The 12,500-nt window shown below is 43.1% G+C and overlaps 2 protein-coding genes across 5 annotated transcripts in view; one reads left to right on the top strand and one right to left on the bottom strand.

The window, feature by feature from the left end:
• Positions 1–12,500, bottom strand: part of LOC143280207 (glutamine--fructose-6-phosphate aminotransferase [isomerizing] 2-like) — a 98,143-nt gene that overhangs the window by 80,133 nt on the left and 5,510 nt on the right. Inside the window, exon 1 of one of the 4 annotated variants that reach the window (XM_076584855.1) lies at positions 1,634–1,776. The exons of the other annotated variants lie outside the window; for them this stretch is intronic. Coding sequence (XP_076440970.1) covers positions 1,634–1,640 — 7 coding nt within the window. The 5' untranslated portion in view covers positions 1,641–1,776. Of the gene's footprint in view, positions 1–1,633; positions 1,777–12,500 lie in introns of those variants that run through there. 4 annotated transcript variants of the gene reach the window in all.
• The window catches only part of LOC143280227 (DNA polymerase beta-like), an 82,088-nt gene continuing 71,568 nt past the window's right edge, over positions 1,981–12,500 (top strand). Inside the window, exons 1-6 of the mRNA XM_076584863.1 lie at positions 1,981–2,177; positions 4,428–4,552; positions 5,217–5,291; positions 6,051–6,109; positions 6,684–6,733; positions 8,240–8,291. Of these exons, the coding sequence (XP_076440978.1) occupies positions 2,111–2,177; positions 4,428–4,552; positions 5,217–5,291; positions 6,051–6,109; positions 6,684–6,733; positions 8,240–8,291 (428 nt within the window). The 5' untranslated portion in view covers positions 1,981–2,110. The remainder of the gene's footprint in view (positions 2,178–4,427; positions 4,553–5,216; positions 5,292–6,050; positions 6,110–6,683; positions 6,734–8,239; positions 8,292–12,500) is intronic.

The raw sequence follows: 12,500 nt of genomic DNA, 5'->3' as shown, positions 1-12,500 counted from the left end.
TGAAGTTGGAGGTATTTCTGAAATCTCGGGGTGGCAATTCCTTTGACCTGAATTTCAATCAAATTCTCATTGAGGTTTAGCAGAATAGTTTGCATAAGTCCATTCAGAAACAGCTATCGAAAGCACTCGATAATGAAAGAAATGGTCGGGTCAGTTAATTTTAGTCACCGTGGCCGTGTCGCCGATTATCAGTTCCAGTTTGGCGCGTCAAAAGTGCGTGTTCGTCACTGTACAATTTATTCCCTTCTACACATCGAGTCGTGCATTTTGGTAATATATATAAATTTATATGGTAATATATATATACATTTATATACTCATTCATGTCTTTCCACACCGCTGGCAGATATCTCACTCATACATGAATTGTTTGCTCCAGCGGTAGCAGAGTCTATGCTATCGGCCATTAAAAATGCAATAATAGTTTGCTTGCCATTACCGTATATAATCATACAGTCTCAGTAGAGTCTGTGCCAAAAAGAATTGTCTTTTTTGCAGCTGTTGTAACCGTTGTGTTGTTCAGTTACTGCCGGTAGAAGCAGTGATTCTGTGTAAAAAGTTGCCCGGGCCGGCCGTGAAGTCCGTCAGTGAAGTTCCAGGTTTCAGGTTTCCCTGAGGGCCGGGTGGCTATGAATGTAATGACTGACAGCTTATATGTATACCCACAATACTCAGCCGTGACAATATGCAATTCCGTGGGCAACGTTATATTTGATGCAGGCATTTGTTGGCATAACGTATTTTAAAGTAAACCATGTCCCATTGGTCAACCCTGCAAACGGTCCTTTAATTCAAAGCATGGGACTTCAAGTGTTTTTTTCTTCTTCTACGAATTCAGTCTCTTACTGTTCACGTGTTGATATAATTTTTTGTCTTTCAATGGAGGGTTGTGGTATGCAAATCAGTGTGTGTATTCTACTGATCAGTGCGTGCACGTCCTAGTGCGGCGTCTGTGTCAGTGTCAGTGTTTCAGTACTGAGTCCGAGTGAGTGTCACTGAGTTCCGCCGGTGGTCAGTGTGCATGTGTCATTGTGCACTGATCGAGTGTTTGCGTGTGAACCATGCGCGCGTAATGTAAGTGTGTGTCAGTATTAGTTACATGTATCAGCTAAGTGCACGCGCATAGGCACCTGTTCAGCAGCATCTTTGAGAATAAAAGTCTTCCCCATCTATCTATATATCTATCTCATATATATCTATAAATACACACACACACACACACACACACACACACACACACACACACACACACACAGAGAGAGAGAGAGAGAGAGAGAGAGTATGACTGTGAATTTTCACACTTATTCCGAGTCGTTGGCGGCTAACTTCAAACTGACTTCTAACACCCGATGCATGTGTGTTCTGGCGCACACAAACTGCATGTCTACTGGATCAGTAGGCCATGAGCTGACACTGATGCCTGACTCCACACTGATAAACCACCGGTATGGCATCTCTTTCTTCAGAACCACGCAGTTTTCTCCGCAACTTCTATGAAGCTGAAACAGCTAGTGATCGTAACTGCAATACTGTACATGCATTGAATATCACCCCATAATTCTTTTAATATTACCACCGTGGTTCGATTCAAATTTGCACACTAAAAGAAAAACTGAAGAAAAAGTTTACTCACCGCACATGATGTTGACTGGAACTGCGAAAAGAATCAAACGACGAGGGTTGACTTATTGACTGACTGACTGGGTGTCTGTCTCACGTAATTCCTATGATCACCAGCGGTAACAACCGAACGACTGAACGCACTGTGCCACGTTCGGCCCGTTTTATGCAGACGACGCCGGACTTTCTTCCGGGTCAGGCCGAAGCGAACCAGTGACGTGACGCAAGACGCTCGCGGTGTGGGTTAGTCGCCACCCCCTAAAAAACAATGATTGATTGCAGGCTGTCTCGGCCGTGGTAGGTTTTCCCTGTCATGTCTTGAGCTGTTTAAAAATAACTTTGTTTCTGCACGGCCTTTCTTCATAACCAACCCCTGGTTTACCGAAACAATGACACCCGGAACTGACGTCTCGCTTTGCTGGACGGGATACCACACAGCAGACGCATTTTGTTTGTAACTGTGCACGGTTTTGGACGAGACTGAGCAACAATGAGTAAACGAAAGGGACTTGATTCGTCCTCCAACCCAAACGCCGAGTTTAGCGACTTTTTAATGGGTAAATAATGAATCAAGATTATCTCTATTTGATAAACTTATAGATACATTGGTTTATCACCTGTCGATTTTATTTTCACTCCGAATATCTAAGCAAGTGGGGTCGAAGTTTCGAACATTGAAACTTGCAAACGTACCAACTTTTCCTTTGAGGAGACCCCCTCATAATATCCCTGTTTTCGAGGTTGTCATATTTGTCGAAGCGATCCCTTCTTAAAATGGGTGCTTTTTATTTTTTGCTTCTCTGTTCATAAATGGAATTCAAAGAAAAGAAAATTGATAGAAAACTTAGAATCGTAACTAACACCTTGAATTCTCTCCTTACTTCATCCCATTTTCTTTTATTTTTTTTCCCTGTTACCCCATTTACTACACACATACATATATAAACTTTAGTTTTCCAAGAATTAAAAATAGTCATGGACACACATTCTCACCACACACACACACTGCCACAGACACTCATACACACACACACACACACACACACACACACACACACATATATATATATATATATTTGTGTGTGTGTGCCACAAGTTACAAGCAAACAAGAAAAGCAGCCTTGGGAGAGCAGCCCAAATTTCACACAAAGAAATCTGTTGTGACAAAAAAGAGCAATACAATATGAGCATGCATGCGCGCGCACACACACACACACACACACACACACACACACACACAAGAACACGCTGTAAGTCTAGCATGAAAGGTAGAGCATGATGCTTTGCAAATCAAATGAATATCCGTATATCGGCATCATTTCCAAACCAACATTGCACAAATTTCTTCAAAATGGAACAGAGTCTCTGTGGGCTTTTCCAAATACAATAGACTGAGCAACAGGCTAGACGCCATGTTCCTGGCTTCAGAGGCAGCCTTTGTGCGTGTGTGTATGTGTGTTTGTGTGCGTGCGCGAGTGTGTAAGTGTATACATGTGTCAGGAGAGCTCTGTGCATGTGCATATGTGTGTGTGTGTGTTTGTGTGTGTGTGTAGCATGTCTGTTCTGTGGGAGCAACGGAATATTGGAATGTGTGGGTGTGCATATATATATTTGCATATATGTGTTTGGGGGTGGGGGGTATGGGTGTATGTGTGTGTGCTTGTACAAGTAAGAGTGTGTGTGTGTGTGTGCGTGTGTGCCATGGAAGCTGTGATATGTAGCCTAGAAATGAGTGTTGGAGGAGGGGTGAGGGGTGCAAGGTAATGTGTGTGTGTATGTGTGTGTGTGTGTGTGTGTGTGTGTACATTTATGTGTATTTGTTTGTGCTTTCATATCTGTGAAACTGCATGTTTGCTGCATATCTGTTATGCATGTGTATGTGTGTCTGCATGTTTTACATTAATTTGCTTATTTGCTTATTTATCATCATTGTCTTTTTATTTTATTTTGAATTATTGTTAGTATTATTTTTATTTATTTTATTTATTTTTATTTATTTATTCATTTGTGTTATTTTATTTTTTCTCAAGGTCTGACTAAGCGTATTGGGTTATGCTGCTGGTCAGGCATCTGCTTGGCAGATGTGGTGTAGCATATATGGATTTGTCCAAACACAGTGACGCCTCCTTGAGCTACTGATACTGATACTGATACACACACACACACACACACACACACACACACACACACACACACACACACACACACAAACATGTGCGTGCACATGTGCAGAGTTTAAGAGAGACAACATGTCATACAGTTCAAAGGGATGCCATTCTGCATGCTTTGGGTTTAGCATTTACTGCTGTAATCATGGAGGGGTTTTTTTTTTTTATTTTTTTTTTTTTTTTTTTTTTAGCATTACTTGTGATATCAGCTCATCTCTTCAGTTTTCATTACCTGCCTGATGTAATAAACCCTTCTGCTACCATCTTCTGTCCTGTGTTAATAACTGGTTGAATCACTGAACACCAGTGAGTGTGAATTGCATCTATATCCCACATGTGCAGCAGGTAGATATTTATTCAATAATAGATGAGGGATAATATTGGGTAAGGGGGGGGGGGGGGTTATAAGAATAGATATTGATGCAAAGTTCTGAGACAAATATATAAAATAAGAAAAGTACAAATCACGTTTCATTTTCTCCATTCAACCATTTACACAAAAGTATACCTAGACAGCTGCAGTGCATATTGCCAGACACCAACTTTAAAAGATCCCAGACAATGCAGTCAGGAGTCTCTTTGTCTTTGAAAGATTGCAGACAATGCAATCAGGATTAAGGTCTCTTTCTTTGCCTTCAGAACTGGCCAATTATGAGAAGAATGTGAACCGAGCAATGCACAAGTACAACGCCTACCGCAAAGCTGCTGGAGTCATTGCCAAGCACCCAGTCAGGATTTCCAGTGGAGATGCAGCCAAGAAATTAGTAAGTCAGACTGATTCAAGTCATATTATATATCTTTAATTTGTTTTACAATTCTGGAGATATCTGATCCCTTTTTATTGCTCTTTTGTTTAGGATTTGTTTTCAAGTTTTCCATTCCCATTCCCATTCACTATCTGAGTATCTCTTCTTTTCAGCGTGTGTGTGTGTGTGTGTGTGTGTGTGTGTGTGTGTGTGTGTGTGTGTGTGTGTGTGTGTGATTCAGTTACATAATCAGCTGTTTTATCTTGAGTTTGAATAAACATTAGAAGTGTCCATAGCATGTTTTTTTGGAAGGAGGTTGGGATTTGTTGTTTGCGTTGTGTGTGTATGTTTGTGTGTAGCTGTGTACTTTTGTGTTTTTGTGGTGTGTGTCAGAGTGTGTGAATGTTTACCTGTGTGAATGTGTATGTGTGTTTTTGTGTGTAACTGGTGTGATTGTGACTGTATGTGCATCAGTTAGTGATTGTGACTTCACATGCATCAGTGTGTGGGTGATAAGAAAAAAAATATGTATATATACATATCATACTACATGGGAAACACACTCACTGAGCATAAAGAAAAGTCTTCAATGACTGATTCCTGTACCCTTGGTTTGTGTTACTCCTTGAATTTGATTTGATTTTCTTTTACTTGATTGTACCTTATGTTATGTGCTGTTCAGGACGGAGTGGGAGAGAAAATTGCCAAAAAGATTGATGAGTTCATCAAGACCGGGAAGCTGGAGAAACTGGAGAAGGTAAGGGGGGATGTTACTTAAGCACTTTGTGTTGGTCTCACAACACCTCATCATTCAGTTGTTGAACTGCTTCTTTTTATTGTTTTTTTTTTCCTTTGCCCCCCGCCCCCACCCCCTTCTACTCAAATGATTGCTGAAATTGTACTAAGAAGTCAATACAGAATAATCATAACCCTCCCTCCCCCTCCCAACATCCCCCCTACTGCACAGCCCTGCCACTCCCACCCTTACCAGTTGTTTTTTTTAAATGGCACATCGTTTTGGATGATGAAATATAATATTGGTCTTGCATGTTCATACACTGTATGATATTGGTCTTTGGGTTTTGAGCAAGAGCTTTGCACTTATTGTTGTATTGTAGGTTAATCAGGTTGTCAGTGACAGATAATGGTGAAATTACTCAGTAAGAGCAACACATCATAGTTTTCATTTTCCGGGGAGTGAAGTCAAGTATCAGTGGATGAGACTTATACAATACAGTTTTAGTATTTACATGTATGAAGATGCAGAACTCTGTCCCTTCCTCTTTTTCTCTATCTGTCACAAGTGTGTTTCTCTTTTTTCTCATTCACTCACTTTCTTTCTCAGCAAGCAATAACATCAGTGGACAGATCTCCCAGAAAAGCAAAAGCCCCACACACCCACAGCTAAGAAATTGTTAGCGAAGCAAAGTAAAAATAAGAGTGGGGAGGTGGGGGTGGGGGGTAAGCAGCAAACACACTGATGACCTTTTCAAACATTCCGATTTTACAACTGCAGATCCGTGCAGATGACACGAATGTGGCCATTTCTGAACTGACCAAAGTCACTGGCATTGGGTATGTGTGTGTGTGTGTGTGTGTCTGTGTGTGTGTATACCGATGTGTGTTTGTGTTTGTGTGTACGTGCTTGTGTGTGACTCTGTGTGTGTGTCTTCAAGTGTGCATGCATCTTTGTAGATATATTTTTAGATACATATGTGTGTGTGTGTGTGAATGTGTCTGCGTCTTTGTGTGTGTGTGTGTGGTGAGTGTGTGTGTGTGAGGACAGAAGAATACAGAGGATCAGGAAACATTGAAGTGTAATGAAATGTGATTTTGTAACATCAACTGTTTGAAAAGATGTGTATGTTTGAGGGTTACTGATTTTTTTTTTTACCAGAATAAGAGGAACACGCACACACACACACACACACAAGCACACACACATGCACAAACACTCACTCACACATACATACACACACGTACACACACGCACACACACACGCACACGCACACGCACACACACACAAACACACACAGAGCAAAAAGAAACCTCACATGAGATACATCTTTCAGCCATAATTGGATGTGTCAGCATAGCTTGTGGCCATGATCACATGTTCTAAAACACACATTGCTGTTTTGTCAACAGACCGGCTAATGCCCAGAAGTTGGTATCTGAAGGAATCACAAGCATAGAGGGTGAGTATTGTAACCCTCAAGTTTTCACTGTTTGCATTGATTTTACTGACATTGACACGACTGGTACCATTTCCACACATCTGTTGTGATTTAATGAATTACAGAAATCACTGTGTGAAGTCTAACATAGCAGGTACACACAAATCTTTTGTGATTTAATGAATTACAGAAATCACTGTTTGAAGTCTAACATAGCAGGTACTGTTTTAAGAACTTTTCATTGTAGCAGAAGGTGAGGTTGTACAAACGTTGATCTGGCATGACTGGGGAAAAACAAAGATGTATCTGTGGTTGAATATGTGTGTGTGCTTGCATGTGTGAGCATGTGTCTGTATTCTGTGCACATGCTTGCACATGCATAGAGAAATAAATGCATGATAAATGCATGTGCAAGCATGGTGCCGTATAGGCTTCAAATGTTGAAGTAGTATTTCTTTCCTCCCGAAAGCATCTCTGGTATGTACTGAAAGCTGCTTTTGACAGTACAATGCATTTATTTCTTGTGGCAATGAAGATAAGATGTGAAATTCATATTAGCTGCTTCAACCCTCACCACCCCCGCCCCTCAACCCTCCCCTATTCCCCCACACAAAAACTCTTCCCTGCTCTCTGTCTCCCCTCTCAAGCAGCCAAAAGTGTCACAGCTGAGTGTCCATCATTTCTGTTTATTATACATGTTCTTGTTTGTCTGATATTGGTGGTGGCATTTTGAACACAAGGAATGTAAGATGGTGGGGAGGGGAGGGAGTGCATGAAAGTGGGTGAAGAGAGGAGGGAGAAAGGTGGAGGGAGGAGGGGTGGTTGGGGGACCAGTCACATATCTGCCCACACTTTTTTTTTGTTGTTGGTTAAATCTGCTCTTTTGTGTGAGAGAGCGTGTGTGTGAGTGAGTGAGAGGCACTCCTTTTGATAAGTAAACTGTGATCAGCGTTGTGTCCTTGAACCTTGCTGACTTTTTTTTTTATATTTTGGTGACCACTCTTATCAGCAAGGCTGACAACAAAGAGACAGCAAAGTGCAGTAAAACTTGTGTCCACATTAGACAGGTGACATGGATTGGAGTGGACCTTCTGTAAGGTGTTTGCAGACCTTGGCTGATAATTTATGCACCAGGGGAGGGGGTGGGGGGAGGGGGGGGGGTGGTCAGTGTGGGGTGGGCAGTGGGATGTGTGGGCTGGGATCTTGAACGTTTAGCTGGAGCAGTGTTTGGGATCCAGTACTAACCAAAGACGAGCAAGAAGGAGGCACTGGAATCAAGGCAAAGTGACATGACGATAAATCAACAACAGCAATGAGTGATTTGTTGTAAAAATTGGAATGGGCATTGGGGTGGAGATAGGTGTTAGGGTGGGTGGGAGAGTTTCAAGGTTGTGGTTAGTGTGCTGTTGTTTGGGTGGTTGTGGTTCATTGTGTGTGTGCGTGTGTGTGTGAGTGTGTGTGTGAGTGAGTGAATGAGCGTGCGTGTCTGCGTGATCCAGTGATTCCCTGCTTTATGTATGTTTTCAGAATTGAAAAAGCACACAGACAAACTGAACCATCATCAAAAGATCGGACTGAAGTAAGTGTGTCCTCCAGTTTTTCTCATGCTCCAGGTTTGAATGTGTATACAAATGTGTATGTGAACGTGTTTTAGTGTGTATACAAATGCATGCATGTTTATATGGACTCATGCATGCATGCATATGCACATGCACATATACATGCACACACACACGCACACACACTGTTTTCCTTTTTGTCGTTTTCTTTATATTTCAGATAGATGTGGAAACATGGCAGATGTCATTTGTTATCTGTTTAGTTTTTTTTTTCTTTCTTTCATTCTTTCTTTCCTGTACTTCCTTTCTTTCTTTTGATCTTTTTCTGTTTATACAGCATCAGCTCTTGTGGTTTGTCTGTTTTGAATTTCTTTTTTTTGCTCAAGTTTATAAACCGAGTTTATGTCACCACCCTTTTGTCATGTGTGTGTGTGTGTGTGTGTGTGTGTGTGTGTGTGTGTGTGTGTGTTTGTGAGTGGGTACATGCACATTGTGTGTGTGTATGGGGGGGGGGTACATGCACATTGTGTGTGTGTGTGTGTGTGTGTGAGTGGGTACATGCGCATTGTGTGTGTGAGTGTGTGTGTGTGTGCGTGTGTTTATGTGTGTGTGTGTGTATGTGTATGCGCGCGTGCGCACGTGTGTGTGTGTGTGTGTGTGTGTGTGGTAAACATCAGTGTTGACATTTTCTTGGCATCTGCAAATGGGTCAGTAACCAAATTTTGTGGGGTGGTAGGCATGAATGAAAACTTTCCTACTGACCCCCTTCTTTATGGTGTGTTAAGCAGAGTTACAGGTCAAAGGCCAAGGTCATTATTTGGCAAAATAGCAACAACAACAAAAACAAAAACAAAAAAAAGAAAAGAAAAAAAGAAATGAAAAAAAGAAAGAAAGAAAAGTTTGACATAGCTCTTGCCTTTCTATAGTTACATCTAATTTTCATCAAACTTGGTAGAGTGAGTAGCCATGGTGACAGCATGATCCATATTGAAGTTCAAGGTCTGAGGGCAAAAATCAAGATCACAACATGACATGGTGCCAACGGGAAAAGCTTGTGGATGCAAAAAACAGATAATGTTTTGCACGTAATCGTCAGCAATTTTGGTATAGTGTCTAGCTTTGGCCATGATATAAGCCCTTTAACCTAAGTCTACTTTGGGGTTTGCAGGCTTGACAAGCATTGAAGTCATACATCAACATCGTTTGTTGGTTCTGTGACTAAACAGCTGTGGCTATATGTTGCATATTGATCGCGATATATATACAGTACATAGGACTAATGTTGTAAGCTGTCCAAAGCCTTTCTCTCCCAACCCAACACAGTTATGTTTGAAATAGGAAGGTTTATGTTAAATTTATGGAGTGGGTTTTGTGTGAGTTGGGGGTGTGGGTGGGTGGGGTGGAGTGGTAGGGAGATGGCTGTGTGTGTGTGTGTGTGTGTGTGTGTGTGTGTGTGTGTGTGTGAGCATGTGCGTGTGCGCTTGTGTGACAAGTCAGAATGATAGTCGTGAACCCCTACGCGTGTGTGACAAGTCAGAATGATAGTCGTGAGCCCCTATGCGTGTGTGACAAGTCAGAGTGATAGTCGTGAACCCCTACGCTTGTGTGACAGGTCAGAATGATAGTCGTGAACCCCTACGCGTGTGAGACAAGTCAGAATGATAGTCGTGAGCCCCTATGCGTGTGTGACAAGTCAGAGTGATAGTCGTGAACCCCTACGCTTGTGTGACAGGTCAGAATGATAGTCGTGAACCCCTACGCGTGTGAGACAAGTCAGAATGATAGCCGTGAACCCCTACGCGTGTGTGACAAGTCAGAATGATAGTCGTGAACCCCTACGCTTGTGTGACAGGTCAGAATGATAGTCGTGAACCCCTACGCGTGTGTGACAAGTCAGAATGATAGCCGTGAACCCCTACGCGTGTGTGACAAGTCAGAATGATATTAGTGAACCCCTACGCTTGTGTGACAAGTCAGAATGATAGCCGTGAGCCCCTACCCCAGTTATGATGCATTCTACCCCTTTTCATCACATGTAGACATACACGTGATATTCACCACATCCAAACGTACACGTTCATAACTGTACATCTATATAGATACACACTCGTGATATTCACATACACACATACACATAAATACCCACACATACTTCTCTCTCTCTCTCTCTCTCTCTCTCTCTCTCTCACACACACACACACACACACACACACAAAAACACACACGCACACACATGCGCGCAAACACTACACACACACACACACACACATGCGCGCAAACACACACACACATGCGCGCAAACACACACACACACACACACACACACACACACACACACACACACACACACACACACACGGCGAGAGAAAGAAGAAGGAAATAAAAGAAACAGATTGTGGAGTACATAATTATATCGAGAAGAGGAGAAACGGCTGGAGGGGTGGGGTGGGTGGGGGAGCCCGGAGGGAGGGGGGGGGGGGGTCGGAGGGGTGGAGGGGGGGAGCGTTGAATAGTATAAAAGAAATAATAAAACGGTGGACATCAAATACAGTGAGAAAGACAGGCTGGGAGCGCGGCGAATCTCCAAAACCAGTCGTGGAATTCATGATGGTGTTCTTTTTGTCGCCTGGTGCTCGGTCCACTTGCGTCTTTTGGAGGATGACATTTGAGACCACACCCTTTTTTCTGTCTTTTCTCGCGTCGGATATACGTACGTACATGTGCTCCAGTCTGAGGCACGGTCAAGTGGGGTTAATGTTTAATCGAGGTTTTACTGATATTGAGAGGGAGAGAGGGTGGGGTTGTAATCATGTTTGTGTGTGTGTAGGGTGTGTGTGTATGTGGGGGGGGGGGGGCGGGGGGGGGGGGGCGGGAGTGGTGAGTTGTGTGTGAATGTCTTCGGGGGTGAGAAAGGAGGCACATGAGAGTATATGTGCACACTCACGGCAATGTGTATGATTTCTCTTTGTCAATGTAAAAGTAGTATGTGGACGCGCGTGATTGATGGAGTCCGACGGACCGACAAAGCCAAGCAAGCATGTGCGCGCACTCACACTGATAGACACACACACACACACACACACACACACACACAAACAAACACACGCACGGACACACACACACACACACACACACACACACACACACACACACACACACACACACACACAAAAGAAAAAAAAAAAAGAACGGCAAGCCTTTTCTTAAATCACGCATGATTTCGTCAAACGAACATTTGAACCTATAAAATCCTGTCACTCTCATTGGTCCCAAAACCTGGTTGAGTCGTTGGGGCACTGCACTGCTGAACGCATCACCAACAGCTATCTCTGGGATGGAGCCTGAGTTTGGGCAAAGCTCTTCTCTGTCCGCCTTGGTGATGTTTTCTCCGCACTTCTTTCGCTATCTGCCCAGTTCCCTTACCCCCCGACGCTTGGTCTTGATTCGGTCCTTGTTCGTCTTCTCTGGTCATCATTCATTACTCCATAACATGTCTGTCTGAGTGTGTATGTGTGCGTGCCTGAAATCTGATTGAATGACACAGGAAACGGGTGATGAGCCCCCCAGTGGCAGCCGTCAGTCGGCTCTTACCCAGGTAGGCAGCCTGTTGTGCGAATAGCCCCGAGTCTGTAAAGCGCTTAGAGCTTGGTCTCCAACTGAGGATAGGCGCTATATAAGTATCCATTAATTAAAAAAACAAAAAAAAAAAACTTGGTTGATGTTAGGTCCAAGCGGTTCACAATTTTTTTCATTTATTGTCACTGCCTGCCAGCCCACCAGTAGCATATACAGATCGGAGATTTGTGATGGTACATCCTCCAGTGTTGATACTGTTAGAGGTGCACAATGAACAAAGTATAATTACTGTAAAGCCCAAACAATTAAAAGATCCAGGCTCCCAAAAGCGGAGTATGGCTGCCTACAAGGTGGGGGTAAAAACGGTCATACACGTGAAAGCCCACTCGTGGACATACGAGTGAACGTGGGAGTTGCAGCCCACGAACGCAGAAGAAGAAGAAGAAAAGATCCAGGAGTTGGATCACGGATAATATGTCTGTCTGTCTTTCCGACAGTCTGTTTGTGCATGAAGAGGAGGAAGTGGAGGGGCAGAGGAGAGGAGGGGAGGGGGGTGTGAGTTGTGTGTATGTTGACAGGGGGTGGATGTTTGTTTCTGTGCATGTGTGCAGGGGAAGAGAGGGGGTGGTTGGGGGAAGGTGGTATTTGAAGGA

Source organism: Babylonia areolata, chromosome 1, assembly GCF_041734735.1.
Source record: "Babylonia areolata isolate BAREFJ2019XMU chromosome 1, ASM4173473v1, whole genome shotgun sequence".
Classification (NCBI taxonomy): domain Eukaryota; kingdom Metazoa; phylum Mollusca; class Gastropoda; order Neogastropoda; family Buccinidae; genus Babylonia; species Babylonia areolata.
The sequence above is the reverse complement of the archived record's forward strand: the minus strand, read 5'-3'. Positions and strand labels throughout refer to the sequence as shown.